The sequence below is a fragment of the Tachysurus vachellii genome, chromosome 3 (assembly GCF_030014155.1).
Source record: "Tachysurus vachellii isolate PV-2020 chromosome 3, HZAU_Pvac_v1, whole genome shotgun sequence".
Classification (NCBI taxonomy): domain Eukaryota; kingdom Metazoa; phylum Chordata; class Actinopteri; order Siluriformes; family Bagridae; genus Tachysurus; species Tachysurus vachellii.
Genome location: NC_083462.1, coordinates 13,947,756 through 13,973,072, shown reverse-complemented (window position 1 = coordinate 13,973,072; position 25,317 = coordinate 13,947,756). Strand labels below are relative to the sequence as shown.

General features: G+C 36.8%; 2 protein-coding genes across 5 annotated transcripts; one reads left to right on the top strand and one right to left on the bottom strand.

Moving 5' to 3' along the window:
- Positions 1 to 864: 864 nt before the first annotated feature.
- si:dkey-14o18.2 (neuronal pentraxin-1) lies at positions 865 to 9,303 on the bottom strand. Of its 3 annotated transcripts, none has more exons than XM_060864906.1 (7): positions 9,254 to 9,303; positions 6,768 to 6,839; positions 5,491 to 6,601; positions 3,553 to 4,075; positions 3,202 to 3,452; positions 2,424 to 2,603; positions 865 to 2,318 (listed from the first exon to the last, which is right to left on the bottom strand). In XM_060864906.1, the coding sequence occupies exons 3-7, from the start codon at positions 6,217 to 6,219 to the stop codon at positions 2,109 to 2,111; spliced, it is 1,893 nt and encodes a 630-aa protein (XP_060720889.1). In that variant the 5' UTR covers positions 6,220 to 6,601; positions 6,768 to 6,839; positions 9,254 to 9,303; the 3' UTR covers positions 865 to 2,108. The 3 variants fall into 3 exon arrangements, with proteins under 3 accessions (XP_060720889.1, XP_060720890.1, XP_060720892.1); XM_060864907.1 differs by having other exon boundaries at positions 6,768 to 6,831; positions 9,254 to 9,289; XM_060864909.1 differs by lacking the exon at positions 865 to 2,318 and having other exon boundaries at positions 2,539 to 2,575.
- A 4,333-nt stretch (positions 9,304 to 13,636) lies between these two features.
- On the top strand, positions 13,637 to 17,462 carry cacng6a (calcium channel, voltage-dependent, gamma subunit 6a). 2 transcript variants are annotated; one of them, XM_060864904.1, is made up of 6 exons: positions 13,637 to 13,727; positions 13,825 to 13,883; positions 14,060 to 14,884; positions 15,428 to 15,502; positions 16,659 to 16,796; positions 16,931 to 17,462. In XM_060864904.1, the coding sequence occupies exons 3-6, from the start codon at positions 14,503 to 14,505 to the stop codon at positions 17,152 to 17,154; spliced, it is 819 nt and encodes a 272-aa protein (XP_060720887.1). In that variant the 5' UTR covers positions 13,637 to 13,727; positions 13,825 to 13,883; positions 14,060 to 14,502; the 3' UTR covers positions 17,155 to 17,462. The 2 variants fall into 2 exon arrangements, with proteins under 2 accessions (XP_060720887.1, XP_060720888.1); XM_060864905.1 differs by lacking the exon at positions 13,825 to 13,883 and having other exon boundaries at positions 13,662 to 13,727.
- The last annotated feature ends 7,855 nt before the right edge of the window (positions 17,463 to 25,317 follow it).

Genomic DNA, 25,317 nt, shown 5'->3' with positions numbered 1-25,317 from the left:
GCTATGAGATAATCAGTGTTATTTTACTTAATCTTTGAGTGTTCATAATGTTTTAGCTTATGGGTTTAGTTACTTATCTCATTATCTCATTGTTCAGGCAGTTTAGTCACCGCTTTTATATACCTATTTTCTTTCAATACCTTTTTAAATGCACTCAATATTTTAAACAAGATTATTTTAATTTATGTCTATATCAAGTCTCTTTGTTCTTAAGCAAGTTAAACTGTTTATTATAAAATGTTTGTCACCTTTTCCCCAAACAAATATGCTTAATGAAAATATACTGTACTAACAATGTTAGATCAACATAATCCTGATGATTCTGCTCTTTGAATGAGAAGGATGTCATTCAGAGCAACAAAAGCCAATCATGGATGTCTGTCAGCTTTTTCTGTACAGAATATATATTCTATATAATTGGAAATGTTGACACAGCTAGCCTCTATACTATAATATGTTTGAGTATGCTTGAAAGGCTACTGAAAGCAGACATGAGCACCGTAGTGTAGTTCTTCTTATTCTACAAACAAATCTTAGTGCCCGGCTTGTTGCCATGGCAACTGCGTGCTTGTACCTGACAATGATTGTGAGATGTCATTAACTGCAGTCGGCGTCTCTGTAAATAACATGAGACATAAACACAGAAAACCATCAAGCTCCTTACAGTGTGTACTTAAAAAAAGGTAAACTCACAGGCGGGAAGATAAAGATGTTCAAGATTTAATGCTTTCTCTCACTCACACACACACACACACACACACACACACACACACACACACACACACACACACAGCAAGTTATGACACACAGACACACATACACATAAATACAGAGAAGTCATTCAAGTAGAGGCTATGAGCTAGAGATACATTGCTCATTTCTGAACATTTGCATAAAATCGATTCAATTTATGTTCCATAAAAATGAGAGTAAAAACAGTGTCAAACAGAATCCTAAAGCTTTTTACATGCTTTTCAATCATACAGTACTGTATGTGTTCTTACAAAATACAGAACAAGAGAGAGAGAGAGAGAGAGAGAGAGAGAGAGAGAGAGAGAGAGAGAGAGAGAGAAGAACATTGCATGTTCTGCATTCTAAGAGAATAGGTCTACACCCGAGCGTTCTCTTTGTCTGTTTAATCCTTCTTTAAGCTACGTTGCCATGGACACCTCTGCATTCTCATGCAGCTCCTCTCTCACTGCATGTACATATGCAGATCCATTTTAACACCCCACCTACCTGTAGTACTCAAACACACACTGGTATGAAATAAAGATGTTAATAAATATTTTTATGAAAAAAAAAAGAATAAAATACTTTTACACTGATACATATTACACAGTATCAACACACAGTCCACCCACCCACCAACACACACACATACACACACATACACACACATGCACACACAAGTTCAAAGTTGCATAAGTATGAAAAAAACGTACAACTAAGCTTTTCCCTGAAGTAATACCTGAACATGACAGAGAAGCAGACAAGCACCTTGAAATATAATTTATTTACAGGACTAATTAATGCGTAATTTGTCTTTGTTATGCTGCTAAGATCTGCTTAAAAAAGCTAATAAACAAATAAAAATGTCTTTCCTTGTCACTCACCAACATTTTTCAATCATCCAAATGGACATCAATCATCAAATCACCCAAATTTCCTTTGTTATAAAAAAAAACTACACAGAAATATTGTGTGGTTATTGCTTAACCCTTAGTACATTCGATTCCTTTAAGCATTTTTCACATCCTTTAACCACAAGTGATGTATTCCTTCAAACACTCTTAGAAATCAAAGAAGTTTAGACCACGTGTCTGAAAAAATTTGCATTCTTTCTAATCTGAAAAGTGCATGAAAATGATATGCATTTTAAAGACCATGCATATTACACAATAAACAATATTTTCAAACACAGGTTACTCACTGATACTGTTTTTCATACCCAGGATGTTTGGAAAGGGTCTTTCTGTTTCTAACAACATGTGCCTCGTTTTTAGAGTAATAAATGATTCTTCTTTTATGCCATCATATGCATTTTAGGATTGTGTTCATGGGGTTCTAAGGGTTTAAAAACAGTAGCAGAAACCTGCTTGGGCATTTTAGTGACAAGGGTCAAATGGATATTTGGTAACCCCTCCATGAAGTTCCACAATAGACTCACTCCAAGCAATAACATCTCCAGTTAGGTGGCTGGAACAGGAGGCTTGGTTGTCTATCTCTTGAGAGTTAAGAACACGGGACCATAGCTGCAGGTCTGACATTTCTCCAACAAACGATTGCGTAGCATCAAAACGGCCACCAAGAGTATCCTGTTATTGTTCAGAAGGATAGTCAGATAACACGTTGCAAAATGGTTTCTAAAATAATCTACAGGAGGATGAAACATGAAAAATAATACTTATTAATTTCTTTACCTGCTCCTGCCCCAGTATAAAGACTCCTCCTGGTTTTATGGGATGCCATGGGGACAAATTTTCCCCAGAGCCCCTTTTCACTCCATTCTGATAGGCCTCCCATACTCCATCCCGTGTCGACCAAGTCACGCAAATATGGTGCCACTTACTGTCTTGCAGAGATAAAGGTAGAGTTACAGCCTGAAAAGAGAGATAACAACATGTAACTTATTTCCTAAATTCTTGCAGAAGGTACACTATATGGCCAAAGGTTTGTGGACACCTGACATCAATCCCATATGTGAGCCTTTCATTGAACCGTTGGCACAAACTTTAAAGCACCGGTCTAAAGACATGACTTGCCATGAATGTGAAAGGAAAACTTCTGGGATGAATTGTAAATGCTGACAGTGATGCAGACCTTATTGCCTGATATAAGTGCCTGACCTCACAGATCACCTTGTGGCTGAATGCACAAATCACCAAAACCAATTTTTTTTCATGGTTATTATAAAATAAAAGTTGATGAGAAGTTGAAAAACCAGTGACGTCTGATGGTCCATAAATATTTAGAGCGAGAGTTCTAGAGAATTATATTCTCAATGCATATGAATCTCATCATAATCAACATTTAGCAAATCAGGTAAATTTTAAAATATAGCATTTTAACATCCTAGCAGCTCCTTGCTTCCTTTAGAATCCAGGCAAAAGCCCTGTCAAAGAACTGCAACTGATCAAATTGGCAAAACCAAAGACCATTAAACAATGGAAAGATCTAAATTACTGCTTTGTAACTTACTTTGTCATTCACCAGTAATTCTATTGGACTGTTGGCCCATTCAATCAAGACAAGCTCGTTAGCCTGGCCAGGGACAGAGTAAGAGAAAGGGGTGCCTATTCCTGGACCTGAACCCCCCTTTAACCAGAGGCAGACAGTTAGGGCAAATATTTCATTGAGAAGAGTGCGCTTGATCCGGCCATACATGTAGTTAGTGTGCATCGGAAACCCGATTTGAAAACCATCAGGATTCTTACGTCTCTTTTGGTTCCCTGTGAGAAGGCAAGAAATTGTGTTATCTACTTTAAATTACTTTGTTATTCAAAGGTTATTGATACATCAAATATGAAACAACTCTTTATTGAAAGGCACCTGTTTCTGGAGACCTGTGATACAGATGTCTCAGAACAGAATCCAGCTTATTGTAGGCACCACGTGCTCTGGACGCTGTAGATTTAAGAGGGCTACGACGCTGGTGGCCGTGATTGCTGTTGCTGTGGTGACCACTGTCATGGGGGTCAGAATGATGGTCATCATGGTGTTCATTCTGGTGGCTGTCATGGTGGTCATCGTGATGGTCATCATTGTGATTGTTATGATGGTCATCATGATGATCATCATTATCATTATTGTGAGTGCTGAGCTGATCAAAGTTATGGCCATAATAGTGATTGTAATTATGACCATAGCGGCGGTTATTATCAGGGTTGGCATGGCGATCCCCATTTTGGTCATCATGGTGATTATCACGATGGCCTTGCCCAGGGTGGGATTCGTGGTTGCCATAGTCATGGTGACTGTCATGGTGACGGTGGAGCTGTTCTTCAAGTGCACTGATTTTGCGCTGCAGAAGGTCTTTCAGTGAGCTAGAATAGGTGCTAGATGAATTTCTTGCCTAATGGGAGAATACATACAAAGAAAAAACAAAAATGTCAGACCATACTAAAAGGTACTCAAAGAACCCAAAGACCTCTCATAAATCCTTAAAAGAAATAGAAGATCCTACTGCAAGAAAAGCCAACTCGAAAATACTTCATCAATCAGCCTTTATGCAAGCTAGACAGAAGCCACTCCTGAGTGAAAAGACTAAAAAAGAAAGAAGAAAAAATCACCTATGCTCTGGTGCTACAACGCTTACTCTTTACTCACGTGATACATCTAGCAAAACTAGCCAAAGTACAGACTTTCTACAATATCTGTGGAGAGACCTAAAGACCACAGGTTCTCCTTATCCAATCTGATGGAGTTTGAGAGCATCTAGTAAGCAGAATATGAGAAATCCAGATGTGCAAAGCAACAAATAAGAGTATTTGATGTTGTCATTATGTGTTATTGTGTATATGTTAATGGCAAGGTTTTAATTAAATTGAACCAATAACGCAAATGATGCAAAAATTGAAAGGTTCTGAATAGTTTACAAACACTCTGTAGGTAAAAATAGCATACTAGGATAGCTCACACTTTCACAAAAATAGAATAATTAAGATTAAACAAGTTAGGAGACTATAAAAAAAACAAAACATTTGTAACCCATTTGTGTTAAGAATATAATGACATATGTACAGTGTTTAATGATGCCAATATGTAGAGGAGCCCAATGACATTTAAACCAGCCCCTCCTTCACTCTCAACCTCCTTCCTTTTATTAGTCAGAGCAAATCCGGCTTACTCAATGCTATAGTACACCACGATTAATGGCTCATCAAGGTGGATAAGTGTAATTAGTTGTGATACTAGCTAGCTAGTCACAAAACCTTGTTACAGCTGTGCTACATTGAACACATCTTCCCAGACACAGGTGAAAGCGTAATAAAACTTGAGGCACATATTCCAAATGTATTTAAAGCAAAGACTAATATCTTTTCTTTTCTTATTTTTTTATTTTTTTTTTTTGGTAATCGTTAACCAAGATTTTTTTTAATGGCAGAAATTCTAAAATATGTCAAAGTCCTTGAACTCAGCTTTCTTCTCAACGTGTTTGTTTTCAGCCTTTAAAACATGGGACAGCCATCTTGGGAATGGGACTAATTAAATTAAGCAAGTGATGTAAGGTTGCCTGTGAGGAAGGAGGAATGTATCTAGTGATCAGAACCTGTCCCTGGATACTAATACATCATTTGCGAGAGAACAAGGACACTGAATATTGCACCTCCTTAAGGATATCCTTAGGCCAAATCCTTAGGACTGAAAAATGAACTAAGGCTCTTCAGGAAACATGTTCCTTGTATTTTCCTTTCTACTCTTGAAAAATATATAGATTATGTCATAATACATATTAGCTTTTTTTTCCTTCTAAACAATATCGCCAACCTGTAAATTTTCCAGCCTCTCTTTCAGAGCCTGCAAGGTCTTTCCTGCCTGTTCTGGGGAAAATGCATGTTTCCCCAAAAATGGTGGCTTCCCTCTGTGATGGTCATTATGATAGCCATTGAGAGGATAGTGTGGATCAGAATGACGGTCACTGTCATAGAGATGTGAAGAGTGGTGGGAGCCAAGATGTCCATGGTGGTCTTCATTGTGGTGCCCACTTGCACCCCTCCCAAATCCCTCACAGAGTGTCAGTTTTGCAGTCAACTCTCGTATAGTTTCCCTCTGATCCAGAATGGTCTCCTTCTGACGCACTAGGCTCTCCCTCAAGTGTAGAATAGTAGCTTTTGCTTCATCAGACATGCCCCTTCGACTACTGCCCCCAGGGGGACTGTTAGGCAAGCCTCCAACAAAATGTCCCTTCCCATGTCCGTTGCTGTGACTGTTGCCATGACCATTGTTATTTCCATTAATGTTAGGGCCATGAGTAACCCCATCTGGGGGAAAACAACTTGGATCAGTGTCTGCAGGTAGGGGCATGCACACTAACTTGGGTTGAGCTCCCCAATCATATTCGACTCCTGGTACATTGCTAAGTCCCACTGAGGACAGTACTGAAAGGATTAGAAGTGAACTGAGTGGACAAATTCCCCGAAACATACCACCTCTTTGTCCATTGACTGAAAATACCAATGGAAAAGACCAAATGAGTATATTTGTGTCCTTATCCATATTAAGTGCAGTTTTTATATCGTATCCAGTTTCTATTATGTATTTTATCCAGCTGACGTGAACATCGCGCTTACTCTTTATGTTCAAGAAAAGAGGTCATGGAGATGGTAAACCTACAACATGCCGCATTTGTTAAGGAGTTTTGCAATCAGTCATTCAACTATTTTCATTAAAATTACTTGGATAGCTCATAAATCCATCAAAAATCCGATATCCATGTGTCACAATCCAGTATTGTAATATGACAGAGGAGTGGTAGGCACGCTTTACTTTTTCCCGCATGAAAGTGATTGATTCTTTGGTACACTAGATCTCCTGTGTGTGGCATCCAAATAATCTTTCATTTTCCAGCTCTTGTTAATCTGTCACCATCAGTATAATCCTGCAAGACAGAGAAGACCAGGTATTAAGAACAACTTGGTCTCACAGCTTGCACCAATCAACACCCAATCCATACATACCAAAGGAATACAAATAATTGTATCATCTAATAGACTAAATTTGTTTATGATCTAGACTAGATCAATTTCAATTACTGAGTCACTCACTCATTGTCAGTCTCTCTGAGCCAGCCATGTCCCCGAGATGAATGACGTGGGCAGATGAACCATCCTAGGAAACTGTAATCAGATTACAGGTCTTTCTACATGATACAAATAATGAAGAATGGTTTTCAGAATAATAGACCCGTCAAAAATCTACGAAGCCAGCAAGCTGTAAGAGATGATTAATTTTACGTTTAAGGGACAGATAGCCAGGTCATTTTTTCAGAAAATGCATCGAGGTCATGTGACTGAAAATATATATATGGGAAAAATTGATTTTCTTAACTATTAGAAACAGTGCATTAACATAGTACAGACAAATGTATTAGTGTCTTAGAAATGTAAATTGCTCTGTTCATTCATCATGTGCACACATAACAAACTATTCTTCATACCTAACCATTGTTCTTGAAGGCTTTCTGTTTTTTGGAACTTTTTTATTTTAAATCATTTAGATATCAAATTTCATTTTTATATTTTAAATTCTTTAGATGTCTGTTTATTATCAGGTTAGCAATAATAACCTGACCTTATTCCATCAGTTTAATCTTCTAATAACTGTGGCAAGATGCATCATGCACCCATTATATCAACTGTGGACACAAAGATTTGTTTGGCCCTAATAGTTTATCCCATAATATTTTTCATTTTGTTTCTAATATTTAAAGACAAAAATCAGATATCAATTATTTGAGATTCAGTTGAAAACTCTTTGATAGTCTATAAGGTACTTAAACATGTTTTGGTTCGCTGTTGTTGACCAAATGCTTGAAAGGTTTATGTTTCTAATGAATCCAGGCACAAATGATATTTTTGATACCATTGATTAGGGATTTCATTAAAAACTAATAATTAATGACACAAATGTGTTCTAAATTTGTACAGATATGACAAGAATAAGATGAGAACTATTGTCTTTCTTTTTTTCTTTTTCTTTCTTTCTTTCTTTCTTTCTTTCTTTCTTTCTTTCACTACAACAAAAAAAGCATGCAAGCCTTTCTACATGCATCTGAGTGGTCAGAATACAGAGCATGTTAATTAACACAAATGTTTGGTGGTCAATAGAACTAACTACATTTAGTAGAAATGAGTGTCATTTAAAAATATAGTCATGTACACATTCTAGTTGATACCAATTATAAACCCAATGAGAATAATATTGCATTTCTACATGTTAGAGATAAAGAATCATTTCATTTTACACTTCTGTTTTTATACTTCTGTAAAGCTGCTTTAAGACAATGACAACTGATAAATGGGCTATACAAATAAATTGAATTGAACTGAATTTGTAGCAGCATCAATTTAAATGTAATACAGATTAACTAGTACGAATCACCTAAGAAAGAATAATGGGAACTATATTAACATTTCTATTCATTATATATATTATATATCATTCAGTAACTTCAATGAAATTATTTTAATCTGTTAATTCATTTCTTCCAGTTTGAATTTCTTTCTATTTTTGCTGATTGGAAACTTCAACATTCTCTGGTTTAGATTCGAATAGGATTTGATATAAATTTTAAGAGCAGTACAATTTTTTTAGTCCATTAAAAAAAATTCCAACAAAATAGCAGAAAACACAACAGCAACACGCTTTTTTTGGAGCATATGCTAACCTTAAAGGATCTTCCTGGAGATCTACAATGTCAAATTTTTCCAAGCAAGGAGAGTATTTTCTACATGTCAAGGTTGACTGGATAATAGGATAGGCAGGGGATTAATAGTCATGGCAGGTTGGCTTGGCATGCCACCAGTCAGCCCTCAGTATTTGTCTAATCACACGTGTTGACGAGACCGAGTGATAGTCGGCTTCATCAACAGAACAATTCAGCAGCACTCATACATTTCTCCTTGGTCCTTCTAATTAACGCTAATAAATTCTCAATGAAATCATTCATACAAATAAAATTAAAATGTAACCGGAAAACAGAATATAGCATTCATACTGTATTATCTAAACACAGCTTCAATTCTTTTCTTATAAATAAAGTAAATTTAAGTACTTACTTAAACATAAGTAAATTTGGCTCATATTTGGTTTTATTCATACACATATTTTACCTCACTCCTTACAAGAGGTATATATATTTTATATAAATCATTAAGTTCTGCTGTACTGACCATTTCTTTCCTATCCTACCCAAATTCTGCTAGAAACCTTTACAGTTTCTATGCTGACCTACGTAAGGAAGAACGTGTAAAAATGACACATCCAAGATACGATAATCAATTCAATATGCTAAGCTAATGTAAGGAATGTAAGCAGTTCTATTAAACCTAGTACATTTCTTCTAAATTTGATTCTACTTTACTTGAAATATTTTCATGTGCTCTCCGTATGTGTAGAGATGAAAGAATCTCATACAACATCAATCCTGATATTACGTTCTGGCTATGAACCTCGGTTAATTAGCATCAGATATTATAAATTTCAGAAGAAATTCAGAACAGTCAGCTGAAATTTATAAAGGCTTCCCTACCTGTTGTCAATCCATGGAGCTACAAGCTGACTACTGTAGATCATCTCAGCTGCAGTGATCAGATTGAAAAGGATTTGCTTAAGGGGAATAAGTTTAACTCTGTCCTCCTTTCCTCTTTTCAGTAACACCCCCCCCACACACACACACACGTCTCTTTCCTTATCTCTTCCATTTTACCCTCTCATTTTACATTTTGTTTTCTATTTCTTTCAGACGAACTCATGTACGTAGAATATGTTACATTTACATTAGCTTAACTACATCTTAATGCAGTGTGCATTTCATTGGGGTTCCATTTCAAGTCATAGCACTAATTCAGATATGTGCTTTAGCATATAGAGACGGAAGGGGACTTGTCCCGAGTTGTTCGCCTGTATGGTTGTCTTTCAGTATGTTAGTGTTCTCAGTTTAGCTTGAAAAAGGTACATGGGACAATGGAAGAAAGCACATACCTAAACAGCTGAGGGTTCAAGACTTACTCAAGCGTCTTGGTGTTGACACTCACAACCTTTCAGTCCTGAACTTAATCTGGTCTTTCATTCAGAATTCATTTATCACATATGTAGCAGTGATAGTGTGCATAAACTATCAAAGTTTTTTCAAAGGGCATAAAACCTGTAGCAAATCAAATATATATGAACCAGATGATTTGCTGTGGCGACATCAAAGAAAGAAAGAAAGAAAAAAACAAAAACAAAACAACAACACTCACAAACACACCACACACACTCACACACGCACGCATGCATGCACACACAAACACACCACACACACACACCAAACACACAGACACACACACCAAACAGACACACCACACACACCAAACACACATACATACGCACACCACACACAAACACTCTTACACACACCAAACAAACACACACACACCAAACACACACATACACAGACATATAAACACATATACATACACAGACACACAATATATATATATGCAGTGGATAGAAAAAGCCTACACACCTCTTACAGCTGGCACGTTGCATCAGGTGTTGTTTCAACATTGAAAAAAACTTTGAATCGTTTTAGAATTTACTTTTTTTTTTTTCCAGATGTGTACTTTGATCAACATAATGTCTTCAACATTAACTATTTATCTTTCAAATTATTAATAAGATCATTATTATTATTTTATAGAATAGAACACCTTATTTTCTGTCACATCTACAGTACATTACAGCACAGTGAAATTATTTCTTCACATATCCAACTTTGGATGTTGAGGTCAGAACATGGGGTCAGACATGATACAGTACCCATGGAGCAGTGAGGGTTAATGGCCTTGCTCAAGGGACCAACAGTGGCAGCTTGGCAGAGCTGGGGCTTAAACCCCAATCTTCCACCCAGAGCCCTAACCACTTAGGCCAACACTGCACCATTATTAGTTTATTATTATTGTTGGATTGTTTATTACTGTAACTTGGAAGCTACATTCTAATTAGATTAGATTAGATTAGATTAGATTAGATTAGATTAGATTAGATTAGATTAGATTAGATTAGATTAGACTTTATTGTCTGTGCACTTGGGCATGAGGCAACAAATGGAGTTAGCATCTAACCATAAGTGCAAAGTAGTAGTGGATATATATGAATATACAGAATGTTTATGAATCTAGAGTATAGACCAACTACGACCAGGTAAATAACTGCTAATTCATAAATTCTGGGTAGACGCAGAGCCTCATATTGTGACCTCGCCGTCATCTTGGTCAACATTTTACAGTTTGCTAAATTAGCTAATGAACCTAGTGTACTAGGTTACCTAGTGTACCTAGTCTACTCTCGCACCAATTACAGTACCTTCATGTCCTCATTGGACTTCCTCTTGGTCTCTTACCTGGCAGCTCCATCTCCAACATCCTTCTACCAATATAACCATCTCAAGTCAAGTCAAGTCAAGTCAGGAAGCTTTTATTGTTATTTCAACCATATATAGCTGTTGCAGTACATAGCGAAATGAGACAACGTTTCTCCAGGATCATGGTGCTACATAAAACAAAGACAGGGCTAAGGACTTAGTAAGTTAGTCCTAGACATATAAAGTGCAACTGTGCAACCTGGTGCAAACAGTGCAGGACAAGACAGATGAGACAGACAAGACAGTGCAGGACAAAAGACAGTGCAGACAAAAAGTTACAAGACAATACAAAAAGTACAAAAAATACAATACACAAAAGACAATAAACAGTAAACAGAAACAGCGCCGACCGACCAGTGTAAATACTGTATGTGAATATTGAATGTTCAAACAATATTTCGTACAGTAACATCAGAATAAACAGTTTCTTAGCAGCAGGTCCTTGAGATAATATATAGAATTGTGCAAAAAACAGAAAATGACTGAAATATTGTATAGTACTGTATGTGCAAAACGGCTGAAATGTTGAACAGTTTGTGCAAAACAGCAAAAAAGTGTGCAAAACAGCATGTTAACAGTTTGATGGATTGTTTCTCTTCTCTGTACAGGTCCAATCCATCTCAATCTATTCTCTATGGTCTCCCCATCACACTGGATGGTTGACCCCAAATACTTAAACTCCTGCACCCCCTGTAACCTCATTGTTCTACTTCCCTCCCTCTTGTTCATACACATGTATTCTGTTTTACTACGACTGACTTTCATTCCTCTTCTTTCCAGAGCAGACCTCCACCTTTCCATTAGTTCCTCCACCTGCTCTCTACTCTCAATACAGATCGCAATGTCATCCGCAAACATCATTGTCCACAGCGATTTCTGTCTGACTTCATCTGTCAACCTGTCCATCACCATAGCAAACAAGAAGGGACTCAAAGCCGATCCTTGATGTAGCCCCACCTCCACCTTGAACTCCTGTCTGACCTACAGCACATCTCACTGCTGTCATAGTCCTCTCATACATATCCTGAAGTACTCTGATGTACTTTTCTGCCACTCCTGACATCCTCATACTGTATATGTATATATTTCCTTAATGCCCGCAGACAAAATGGGAACAAGCCAACAAAACATTCAATGTATCATGATTGCATTAATAGTTGATTAACTCTGAGAAATGTGTCTTAATTTGTGAAATCAGCCATAAATTCCGATACTGCTAGGATTTTTCTATTACCCCAATAATGTACTCTTAAATGATGAACGATTCTCTGCTTCTCACTTTGTGGCATCTATTTTAAAAGTGTTGATTGCTGCTGGGACAAATGTGCCTAGTGGCACCACCTACTGTTTTGTGATAGAGCAACATCTCTGTCATTGAGAGTGAGCCAGCTCGGCCATCATCATGCTAAACACATAAGACTGCAGTTCTCTCTCTCTCTCTCTCTCTCTCTCTCTCTCTCTCTCTCTCTCTCTCTCTCTCTCTCTCTCAACTCTCTCTGCATTACAGATGAGCAGTGTCATAATTGTCTAGGCCTACAGCATGCAAATTAATCTCCATCAAGAAGACAGACAATATAAAGACTGTCATATTTTAAACACAAACATATGAGCAAGTTATCAGACATTAGTAATTGTACTATGTTGAAATTTGATAGTCAGATTTTTTTCCTACTAAATATCTATTAACCTTATTTATCTGACTGAATGACTGATTAATTGTAAAACAATTCCCAGCGTTCTGCCATGCATGTCCACCCAAGACAAGGTTATTAATCTTTATACACTATATCTATCTATCTATCTATCTATCTATCTATCTATCTATCTATCTATCTATCTATCTATCTATCTATCTATCTAAAGATATATGTATTTGTATGTAGGTGTATTGATGTGGTACTAATTACTAAGGTGATGTCTGTTGGCTGAAATAATGACCAACATTCCTGGAATCTATTCCCCTCTTTCCAAAAAGATGTGTCACACACACACACACACACACACACACACACACACACACACACACACAAACACACACTCACACACACACACACACAAACACACACTCACACACACACACACACAAAACACACTCACACACAAACACACACACACAAACACACACACAAACACACACACACACACACACACACACACACACACACACATTTGCTGACCCTAACGCTGAACAGCTGTCTTCTGCTGCTACTTTTTTTTTTATGTGATTAACAGGTGGCTTTTAAAAATAGAAATGCAAAACACATGCTTCAGCCCTGACATGAAAAACTGCTGAGACAGGAACAGTAAGAAGGCAAAAATGCACCCGTTTTTAAACAAGCATGAGCTAACAGTTACTGAGGCCATAGACAAGCTTAAAAAACAGCAATATCTTCGGTATGTCGATGAATGTAAAAGGTTGTGCATTGAGTAACCCACCACCCCCTCGATCACACAGCACCAATGCCACTGGCCGCCTCCCTCTTTTGCCCTCCCTTTCCCCCTTTTTTCTGTCCCTCTGTTTTGTCATTGCTACTAGACACCAAGAAAACCTTTCTTTCCTCACTCTCCGAACCGAGCCTCTCACTCTCAGCCTCAAAAGGTTAGCAACTTGTTTGTATGATTATTATAATTGGTTATTGAAGCACTTGTCTAGTCAACACTTGTCACAAAGTTTGTCTTGTCTTTGTCACTTCCAGACTGGGAATACACCCTGTGACCTAGGTTTAAAACGTAACAGATCCTGTCGCTCACTGAGGTTGGGACATTACTAGATAGGACCTAGTACAAGTTTATATTTACGGTCATAATCACTTGTTTGTCGAGATCAGATAGCATAGCTTTCGTTTGGTTTTGGTAGTATTTGACATGTATAATTGTGATATTCTTGTATGCATTTTGCATGTCATGTTGTTCTTTTTCTTTGATTTCCAGACAGACCACACTAAAATTCCTCCCTCAGATCCTTTACTCCATGTATGAACTTTCATCCCCACTGTCACTTGGCATATTTTTCACCCCGTGTCATGTCATGGGGCAGCGTCCAAGTGCCCTGCTTACATCACTCATTGTTGTTCAGCTGTCAGTGTTGGTCTTTTTATGCAGCCATGATTAACACCTTCTGCCAGTGTAACTCCATTCCATCCAACTCCTCGTTAGAGTAAATAGCTCAGTAGATTGTATGATACGTTGCTGCTATCCTTTGTTTATAGCCTCAATCTGCACACTTTATAGAGTGACCTCGATCCTCGATCCATCTTTTCACCTACATTAGCATCTTTAGACAAGTTCCTCACAGAGTAGTTTCTGCTCAATAGACTCCATTGCTCCCATAATTTCCCCCCAACTCCTTTCCTGGTCTTGATGCTCTTGATGTCATGTGGTCCACCTTCGTCGTGCAGGACGAGGAGTCCAGGTCCACAGCCGTGTCTGGCAGAGGTACTGAAACGTTAGCAGGAATGTTAGGTGTGCGAAGTGGAGGAGGCAAGCGGCGGACAAGAGCATCATCACCTTCCCTAAGTGACCGACAGGAAGGCAAGGTCAAGCTCGTGTTCCTTGTGGCTACACTGGGCATCACGCTGGCTGTCCTAGGGGTGGGCACAGAGTTTTGGGTAGAGCTGGCATCTTCAAAAATTTTTTACAACAACGAGACATGCCTGGCTGCACACTACGGCCTGTGGAAGAACTGTATGAAGAAGCTCTGGGTTGCTGATGTTGACCCTGAGCGGGAAACCTGTGGGCCTATCGACCTACCTGGAGGTATCTCACAAAATTATTCATTTTCACCTCAATTCATGTAACAGATCTACATATTCACTTTATAGTGTTTATCAGAGGGCTCTGTGGGGCACAGTGGGTAGCATTACCACCTCACAGGTTCCCCAGTTCACGCCTGAGCTTGGGTTATTGTCTGCATGAGTTCTGTGTGTTTATGTAAATTTCCTCTGTGTTCCCCAGGTTCCTCCTACAGCCCATACATTTCTCCTGAAGAAGTGTGTGATTTAAAACGGTTACTAAAAATAAAAAAGTAAAAAAAAATGGATTTTCAGATTTCATTCAGAAAATAAATGCAATTTAAAATAACATAAAATGTAAACTGCAAATCCATACAGCAATGCGGTTATTACATTTCTTAGGGTTGTCGGTCAGTTTGTGTACTGTGCAGTTTGTGTCCTGTGGATTTTTTTTTCTGGCAAGATAGTTATTTTATAAGAATCCAGATATGTTTATAATAAGAGTTTTTTAAAGAGAATATTAATATCTAGTATAAACATTAAATTAACCATCATTTGCTCATTCCAGAATCAAACTGCTCCTACTTCAAGATCTATACAACTGGAGAAAACACAATCCTGTTTCACAAAATGCCAGCAAAGAGTGAGTTAATTATATCTATCTATCTATCTATCTATCTATCTATCTATCTATCTATCTATCTATCTATCTATCTATCTATCTATCTATCTATCTATTCAGCTCTAAAAGTATTTTAGAGGATAGAAATTCTTTATCCTCATGCTCTATCCTCAGAGGCCTCTCTCTCTCTCTCTCTCTCTCTCTCTCTCTCGCTCTCTCTCTCTTCTGACACACACACACACACCATTTTTAAATGAATAATTTTATTATTAAGAATGAAGTATTTATAGAAGAGGATTCTGTCATGTAACATGAGGTCAGACTGATGTAGGTGCAGATTAAGAAAGAAAGAAAGAAAGAAAGAAAGAAGATCAAAAAAGAACAAATGCTCTGTAAAGAAAGTCGGAGACATTAGGGCAAGAGGGTTTAAATGCACAAACTAAACTAACTTGGAGACAACTATTGATGGAACATGTGTAGAGACAAGACATAAACAAAAACAAAACCACACGTGGCAGAATAAACTAAACGTAAAGATGTGACAAATACCAAAGCATGTGTGTTCTTCTGCACAGGTCTGGGGGTAATTTGTGACAGATTCCAATCAGAAATATAAAAACAAATCAAACAAAGAAACAAAAAACTATATTTGCACGACACAAATAGTGAGTTAAGAGTGTAGTATCTTGCTAGGAGAAAAGAAAAGCCTGAGTTATGTAAATTAAGAAAACTATTTAAGTTGAATTTGTGTAAACATTCTATATGTCACCCAAATACCTGCTTATAATGCAAAGAATGTGTGGTTTCATATTTTACACAAACAGTTTATAATTTAATTTAAAATGAACATTTTCCAATTCTTACATCAATCATATTACAGAGAAACAATAACAGTTTGATTAACAGTTATGTCACAAAGAATACTTTATGTTCTTACAGTATCTATCATATATCATGCAATTGGTTTCTACTTCATATCCTATCTATCTATCTATCTATCTATCTATCTATCTATCTATCTATCTATCTATCTATCTATCTATCTGCTTTTCAAATAGTTTTATAAATAGTCAGATTTTATTAGCTGAACTATTTTCTTTATTAAAACTATAGAACTAATCTAACTAAACGAAAGGGTCCATGAGTCAATGAGCAATCTCTCTTTCTTTCTGAGCAGATTTGACTGTAATCTCTGCCATGTTGGCTATCTTCAGTCTTTTTCTGATGGTGATGGGAGCAGTCTGCATTATCATGGCATTAAGCAAAGGCGTGCAGTTCTTCCTGAAGCCAGCCTCGGTCTGTTTCATGTTATCAGGTACGATCATGACACTGTGAACTTTACCGTAGCACTAACTTTCTCATCTAATATATATCACAAAGGTTTGTGGACTGAATAGAAAATTAAAAGAGTGACTGATTTAAACTCATTTCTTGTCTGCCTCAAATCAGGTCTCCTTGTTTTCCTGTCGCTCATCATTTTTCATCAGTCAGTCCTTTCATTTTTGGCAAGTGACCACTCCATACCATTGCATCATGAACTTTCATGGTCAGTAGCATGCATGGGATGTGCTGCCATCTTACTAATAGTTGCAGGGGTTTTATTCCTTCTTCTTGCACTACCATACAGCTCTTGGGAAAAGTGTTTGTCTCACAGGAACGACGGCAGCTTGTGACACGGGCACTTTAATTTTCTGTACTGATCAATTCACTTTTCAAGTTGGGTCTCTCTTAAACTGGGTTTCTCTTTTTTTCTTAAAAAGTAAAATAAGCTCTTTGGGAAACAAACAAAAAAAACATTGTGTATTGGTTTGTTCTTGTCAGATCATGTAAATGTATGAGATTTAGGGACTTTATGAAATGAATGTAAATCATACAGTATTTACTGCTATTGATTACACTGATTGTGTTATAGTGTGAATATAATTTTTTTGGAAATGTACCAATGAAGTGTATTAAGATTAAAGAAGAATTATTATGATCATTTGATCTTATTTGTGATTATGCTTCATGTGCGAAACATTTTTAGATATTATTTCGATTTAGATATTTTATTCATGACCATGTGGTAATAAGTTGTGGAGCGACACAAGTGTCTAAAGGGGTTTGGTTTTAATCTACAACTGCAATAAAGAAAACAAATCAGCTCCCCTCGTTTCCTTCAAGAACCAAGAGCACACAGTGCCACACTGTGACATTTTCATTATGGCGCACAATCAAGTTCCACTTTCACAGATTGATCATTTACAGATCTAGTTTTAGAAGAAGAAGAAAAGGGGGCATTGAAGCCTTTATTATTGCCACATATACATTACAGCACAGTGGAATTCTTTTCTTCACATACCCCAACTGAGGAGGTTGGGGTCAGAGTGCAGGGGCAGCTATGATACAGCACCCCTGGAGCAGGGAGGGATGAGGGCCCAGCTCAAGGGCCCAGCAGTGGCAGCTTGGCTGTCCTGGGCCTTGAACCCCGATCCTCCCATCAACAACCCAGAGCCTTAACCAGTAGAGCCACCACTGAATATAACCAGGCCTTTTGATAACACTTTTTTTTTTATATTAGTGTCACAAACATGCCAACATTTTAATAGCCACAATTATTTATGAAAGTGTTTTTAAACAGAATAACAGAGTACACCAGCTGCAGACTGCTGTCATGTGCATTAAACACATTTTTTATAAACGCAAACTATAAACTGCCATGTTTGTGCTATATTGTGTGCTAAGCTCTATTTTGTTTTATTGTTTATGTGTGTTAAGTGTAATCACATAACTGAGAGAGAGTGAGCTCTATTTTCGTGCCCACATAAGTGTAATTTGCTGCTTTAATGCTGGCTTGTTGCTCGTTTGGTTGAACAGAAGCCAATCATTTCACACTCATGCTCCGCACTGTTTTCCTGCTTGTAATTTAATGCTTCGCTCCAATTTTGTTCAAAACAGGGATGAAATTCAAAAATCACCAGTGGGGTCATTGAAAAAAAATACATTTACACTTCTTACTGACTTCATGTAACTCCAAGTCTAAACATGCTCAGTTTACTTCTCCTGAGTTATGCTACACTCAGTGGTTACAGTGGTGCACTGGTGGCTCAAGTGCTTTTAACCCTCTTTGCTCCAGGGTGCTGTATCATGTCTGACCCCAACCTCCAAAGTTTGAATATGTGAAGAAAGAATTTCACTGTGCTATAATGTATATGTGACAAATCTCCCTATTGCATGAGGTCCAATAACTCTACACCCTAAATAAATAGTCATTTTGAATAGCATAGCGACTGCCTTGCAACACCTGAGCATCTGGAAGGTAAAACATAGAAACCGCTTAGAAACACGAGCAATCGCATGACAACCTCGTAGCAACCATCTTGGATACTGTAGCAACCAAGTAGCAACCAATGTTAAATCACCAACCTAGCAAAACCCATGAAACCACCTGGGACACCATAGCAACCTCCTATAAACTCCCTAGTAACAATCCGGACAATTTCTGTCTGTATATATATTTATATACCAGTTGGCCAATAGAAATAAAATAAATAGATTCTTCTGTCTATAGCACTAAACGCCCCTGAATCATCTGATGTAATAATTCTTTCCGATTCCATTAGAAGCAACTTTTGTTGCTTAAGAAATTAGAGTTCCTCTAAAAACCACAGTCTCTGCCTGCAATAAATCACTATATCTTGCAGTTGAATAAAACTGCATGAGTCCTTAATCTATACAGTGAGTTTCACACAAGCAAGAAACAAGTACACAATGCAAAAGGATGGATTGGAGATTAAACCTGTATGGTTGAAAGAGATTTAAACTCTGAGTAAAATTGTTCATATCTCAATGATTTTAAAAATCCTCGCAAAAACAACAAAGCGCTGCAAAAATATTGAGCTGGTCCATTGATCTGTAGCCTGGTCAGAAACTCCTGAATCCTAGATTCAGCTATGAGATGGATTCTTCACTCCAGAACCATGACAAGGACATTTCCATGGAGCCTGAGCAGTATTGGTTGCATCCCCCACTCCTAACCCACCGATTGGACCTTTAAAATCAAATACAAATCCTCGGACCACCTTCCCAGCTTGCTAGGTTAAAGGCACTGAAGTAACCTCAAACGTCATCTCCAGCTGGATTCCATCCAAAAGCGAAGGTTTCTTACCATCATACTAACGAATTTCAGGTACAGAGTTGAATTTCAGACCACCAGAGATTTCTGGCCCTCTTGTATTATTCAGATCCTTAAAGTCCTTCTATTATTTGGCAAAATCCCCAGTCGTGGTTTGCGGAACATTTTTGAAGCCACCCACAGCACAATAATTTATGACAAGAAAAATAGCAATACAAAAAAAGGTTTGTACCCAACCAAAATAGCAAAACGCAGGTGTTAACCGCCAAATTACACGTCTGTCAGGATGCAAACTGAGCTCTTTTTTGTTATGCATTCAGACCTAATTAATATGTAGCAGAGATGTTTAGAAGATTTTTGCAAGTCAAGTCTCAAGTCTTTAGTCACTTTTATCAGCACTCAAGTAGTTCTTGTCATTGCACAGAAATAAAACACTGCTTTAGTATTATTTTTAAATTATACGTGTCATGTATATATCGTGTAACATTGGTGCAGCGGTGGCTCAAGTGATTAAGGCTCTGGGTTGTTGATTGGAAGGTTGGGATTCAAGTCTCAGCACTGCCAAGCTGACACTGTTGGGCCCTTGACCAAGGCCCTTAACCCTCCCTGCCCCTGGTGTGCTGTATCATAGCTGCTCTCAACCCCAACCACCAAAGCTGGGATGAGTGAAGAAAAGAATTTCACTGTGCTGTAATGTATACATGGTGATAATATGGGCTTTCATTCACTTATTTGGAACCCAAACATATTATTAAAGTGGGAACCTCTGGTCGTCTGGACACTATATGAACTAAGGTACATGGTGACACCAGACCATCACTGGTTTTATTTTCTTTATTACTTTTGCTTTTAAACACACTCTGTTCTGTATAATAATAATAGTAGTCATAATAATAATAATAATAATAATAATAATAAGAAGAAGAAGAAGAAGAAGAAGAAGAAGAAGAAGAAGAATTTAAATAAAATAATAATAATAATAATAATAATAATAATAATCACCATCATCATCATAATAATGATAATAATAATAATATATGTATCCCAGCATGAGTAAAAATCACAGTGTGTACAGGATGTCTTTTCAGATACTCAGCAATCTGCAATCATCTCCTAAAAATATCCTCTCAACTTCTCAAGTACCAGGCAACAAAATATACCAAAATAGAACTAGAGTGGAAAAATATTGACATTAAATCCAGCCTAACAATTTAACATGATCAGTTTTTACACTGATCAAAAGTGCATGTCTGGAATAATATATTGAACGGTTTATTGTTTAGCCAGAAGGAGAAACTTTAAATGCCTTGGATAGTTTAGATGTCAATTCAGATTTAACACTTAACACTTTAACAAAAGCCATTATTTCAGTTCTCTGTAGTTTAATATGAAGGCTTTACCTTTATATTTCTGTTGGGTTTTTTTGGATATGTTTTCAAAGACATCATAATAATTCTAACACAAGAATGGACTATTCTTGGACTCTGATACGTTCTGATATAAAATGTGTGTATTGGTATATTGATATACTGTACGTTGTGTTATTGTGCATACAAACTGCAACTAAATTACGACTGTAGTCTGAATGATGGCACTGGATGACTAGATATCTGGTACATGATATACTGTATAAACGCATGCTGGTGTTTCTTTGATATCTGCCATTGCTTTTTTTATGTTCACCGTTCGATCTGTGAGCTTCATATCTGACTGCTCATGAGTTAAACTCATCTCATCTTACATCATACATACATACATACATACACACCGTGAACTATATATATCTTGAATTTTTATTATATTAATTTTTTATACTTCTCCTTATGTTTATCTTCTGTTCTATGTTTATGTTCTGTAAAGCAGCTTTGAGACAATGTCCATTGTAAAAAGCGCTATACAAATAAACTTGAATTGAATTGATTTGAATCTTTTTAGAAGATATTACAATTTTAATCCAGGTATCGGATTCACACATGGGTTTATACTCCTATGACTACCAAACAATCCACATTTGATGACATATTCCAAAGACTTGACTTCCTGTGTCATATTTAAATTCTTTCATTTTGCTTTCACACACATTCAAATGCATTTCATTTTCCATCTTGATCTCCTTCCAGATTTTGGCCTCTCTGCTTTCTCACTCATGTAAATCCTCCACTACCTCACACTCCCTCTCTAAATATAGAGCATAGCCAATTTCACTCCAATGCATTTATGCAACACAAACCTCTTAAGTGCAATTGCGGCAGCCAGGCTGTTTCTAAAAGCACTACTTTTGTTTCTTTTGTTGTTTTTTTCCTATCCTATACAAAATAATCCATTCTTTTTTATTTAAACTTAAATACATTATCATTCAGTCTTCATTATCATTTTCCCAAGATTTCTCCTGAGCTTGTAGCGGCTATAGAAGACGAGGTCCAGGCATGCTACTGATGATATGATATAAACTGTACCCATGCTTTACTCCACAAACATTCGTACACATTTATAGCCACTAACTAAAAACACAACCCTCTCCCAATGTCAGAGTGATACTTGATCTTCTCTCCATCATGTATATATAGCAATTTATAAGTTTAGATGTCAGCTTTTAAGTTTAGGTAATTGATCCGAGTGGTTAGGATTAGTTGTGTATGTTTTTAGAACTTATTTAGAACATTTAGAAGATGCTTTCACTTTATGTTCAAGACCATGCCAGTTTTGTTTATAAATGTGCACTCACACCACATATGTGTGTGTGTGTCTGTGTGTGTGTGTGTGTGTGTGTGTGCGTGTGTGTGTGTGTTTAGAGGTAATCTGAGGAAGCTTCTGGTTGGGACACTAGTGCTCTTAATGCTATGCAGTAGCTCACTTACACATATCATAAGAGATCACATGGTGCCACACTGACGTTTCTAACCATCAAATACATACTGATGTTTATTAGTTATTGCTTTGCATAGTATGAAGGTCACCGTGTAGCTCTAAATAAGACTCTGTGCTAAGCCATATACTGTAGGTTTTTTTTGGTGGCTACTTGAATGTGGGCAAATTGAACGATAGTTAGTTTGGACCAAAATTAGATATTTCTATCTATAAACTACTTTGATATTAACTTTAGGAAAATCTAATTTAACCAAAACAGTGTATAAATAGGATTTAGACTTTGGATTATTATCATGCTAGAAGATGAAATGTTTCTTTATCTTCAGGCCTGCAGGTTTTGTGCCACAAACATCGTTACTTGGAGATATCAAGTGTGGCGTGTATGCTCTTTAACACATGGACAGTTACTTCTCAACAAGAGAAAAAAAATTTGAAAAAATGTTTTGAAATTCTTAAATTCTGTTTCAATTCTATTTCATTTAATTCATTGTTAATTTTCTATCACTGGTATATTGCTGAGGTCTAAGAGTTGCCTTGCAGGTTCTTTGTGGAATGAATTGTTCCAGTTTTCCCTCTGCACCGTAGTGATATGTGAGTGAGGACATCTTGGTTTGGCCATCATCCAGACAGCCTTTCCACACTTCTTCATCTTGGAGAGTGGGGTTTCATGACAAGTTCTTAAAGTCTTCTTCTCTTTCTTACTGCTAGTGGCTTCTGTCTCATCTCCTGGAATCAGTAACAATAACAATACCAATGTACCCATATATTTAATTTTTAGTAAGATCTTTATGAACAATTTTAGTATACATTAATATTCAGCATGACATAACTGAATGTGATATTTTACAGAATTGCGTCTTTCACAGATTTTATACTCGTGTACTCTCAAAAGTCTTGCGCTCACTAACTCTTCATCCTCATCTTCACTAGCTAAGCTTTCAGACAGTTATCGTAAAGTATACAGTTTTTGTTTTTCTGCACTGTCCTGAACAATGCAATCCAATGCAAGACTAATCCTGGGGTTTATTAAGTTAGACTTCCACTAACAATTTTATATCTTTTTTCTTTCAAAATTATTTTGCTTACAATTTTAACAAACTCATTAAAAGGTAAGTAAACTGTTTGAAATATTTAAATATTTTTTAAAAATGAGCCCTTATGCTAACACTTAAACTGAAGTGCTGCTATGTGTGGATTTTTTAGCTACAGTAGGAGAGGCTATAGGTACAATGGGAGGAGCTATGTATGCAGTGGGAGGGGCTATGTGTACAGTGGGAGGAGCTATGTGTACAGTGAAAGGGGCGGTGGGTACAATGAAGGAGGCTAGGGGTACCAGGGGAGGGGGTGGGGTACAGTGGGAGGGGCTATACTGTTGTATGACTTTCTGATGGACAACAGCTCTCAACCGTGATGATGCTAGGTCTGAAAATGTTTTATATATATATGTGATCAATAATAATTATAATAAAATTTTGCTTCTCTGTTACAATAAAATAATACAATTAATATAGTCCACAATTATATATATATATATATATATATATATATATATATATATATATATATATATATATATATATATATATATATAAATTGAATACATTTAATAGAATATATTTTGTTTTATTTGTCAAAAAAAGGCTCACACATATTCATATAGTTTGATAGTTTTTTGTCTTTTCTGGTGAGGTTTTATAGGTATAAGTATTGCTCCTCTGACAAAAGTCTTTACGTTTCACACATTGTCTTTACTTTTGTCCTTTCCTGAAACTCAGTTTTCTGGTATACAGTTCATCATACATCTCAACCCACTGCAAAAAATATTAAGGAGACTCATTTTAGTAATTTAAACAAACATATTCATATGGAATCCAACTATTAATACACCTACAATTACAATTAAGGAAAGGTTCACAAGTCTACATATTGTCTTTGTAAAAGTGACATAATAATAATAATAATAATAATAATAATAATAATAATAATAATAATAATAATAATAATACAATGATGATGACGATTGATGACGCCAATAATGTCACAAAACCTCACAAATATGCACTTCCTTGACACAGAATGATACAAAATATTGTCAGTGTGCAAAAAAAAATCACAGTTTAGTTCATATGATAAAATTTAAATAAAAGAAATAAATGATTAAATAAACAAATCTTATAACAAAAGGGAATTCCAGTAACCCAAACATTAACATCTACAATAATAAGAGTGACTATATTGGAATGCTAAATAAGTAACAGGCACAAACCTGATGATAAAGCACTGGACTCAGAAGAGACCAAAGTAAGACCACCATCACACACATCAAGTATTTTGACATGAATCAGTAAAAGTGCGAATGTATCTCTATTTATGACTAAAGTCACCATGTTTGAAAACAGATATGAAGAGAGAAAAAGAGGATGATTGACTTATTTCTCTTTTCTCAGTGTACTCTGAGTCATCTTCCTTCTCTCTCTCTCTCTCTCTCTCTCTCTCTCTCTCTCTCTCTCTCTCTCTCTCTCTCTCTCTCTCGCTCTCTCTCTCTCTCTCTCTCTCTCTCTCTACCTCCCACGCTTCCTCTTCCTAACCCTCCTTGCCTGTCTCAGTTAAGATCATGATGTTTCCTCTTCCATCTCTCCCAATCTGTCCTTTTTCTATATGCCTTTCTTTTTGAGTCCCTCCCAAACCCCCAACCCCAACAAATACCAAGAGTGCTGTCTTGTCCATCATGTTGATGTTGTAGCTATTGCCTTTTGCCAGCTGACCAAGCAAGAGCACTCTATTTCGTTTTCTTTTCTTAACCCACCCTCACCCATGCCCCACCACACCATGATTTTTTTTTCTGAGTCCCAGA

Coding starts and splice junctions, on each gene's coding strand:
- si:dkey-14o18.2 (XM_060864906.1), bottom strand. CDS start 6,219: ATGGATAAGGACACAAATATACTCATTTGGTCTTTTCCATTGGTATTT. Junction 4,076..5,490: donor AGAGGCTGGAAAATTTACAG/GTTGGCGATATT, acceptor TTCTCCCATTAG/GCAAGAAATTCATCTAGCAC. Junction 2,319..2,423: donor TTATACTGGGGCAGGAGCAG/GTAAAGAAATTA, acceptor GAACAATAACAG/GATACTCTTGGTGGCCGTTT.
- cacng6a (XM_060864904.1), top strand. CDS start 14,503: ATGTGGTCCACCTTCGTCGTGCAGGACGAGGAGTCCAGGTCCACAGCC. Junction 15,503..16,658: donor TCACAAAATGCCAGCAAAGA/GTGAGTTAATTA, acceptor CTTTCTGAGCAG/ATTTGACTGTAATCTCTGCC. Junction 16,797..16,930: donor GGTCTGTTTCATGTTATCAG/GTACGATCATGA, acceptor GCCTCAAATCAG/GTCTCCTTGTTTTCCTGTCG.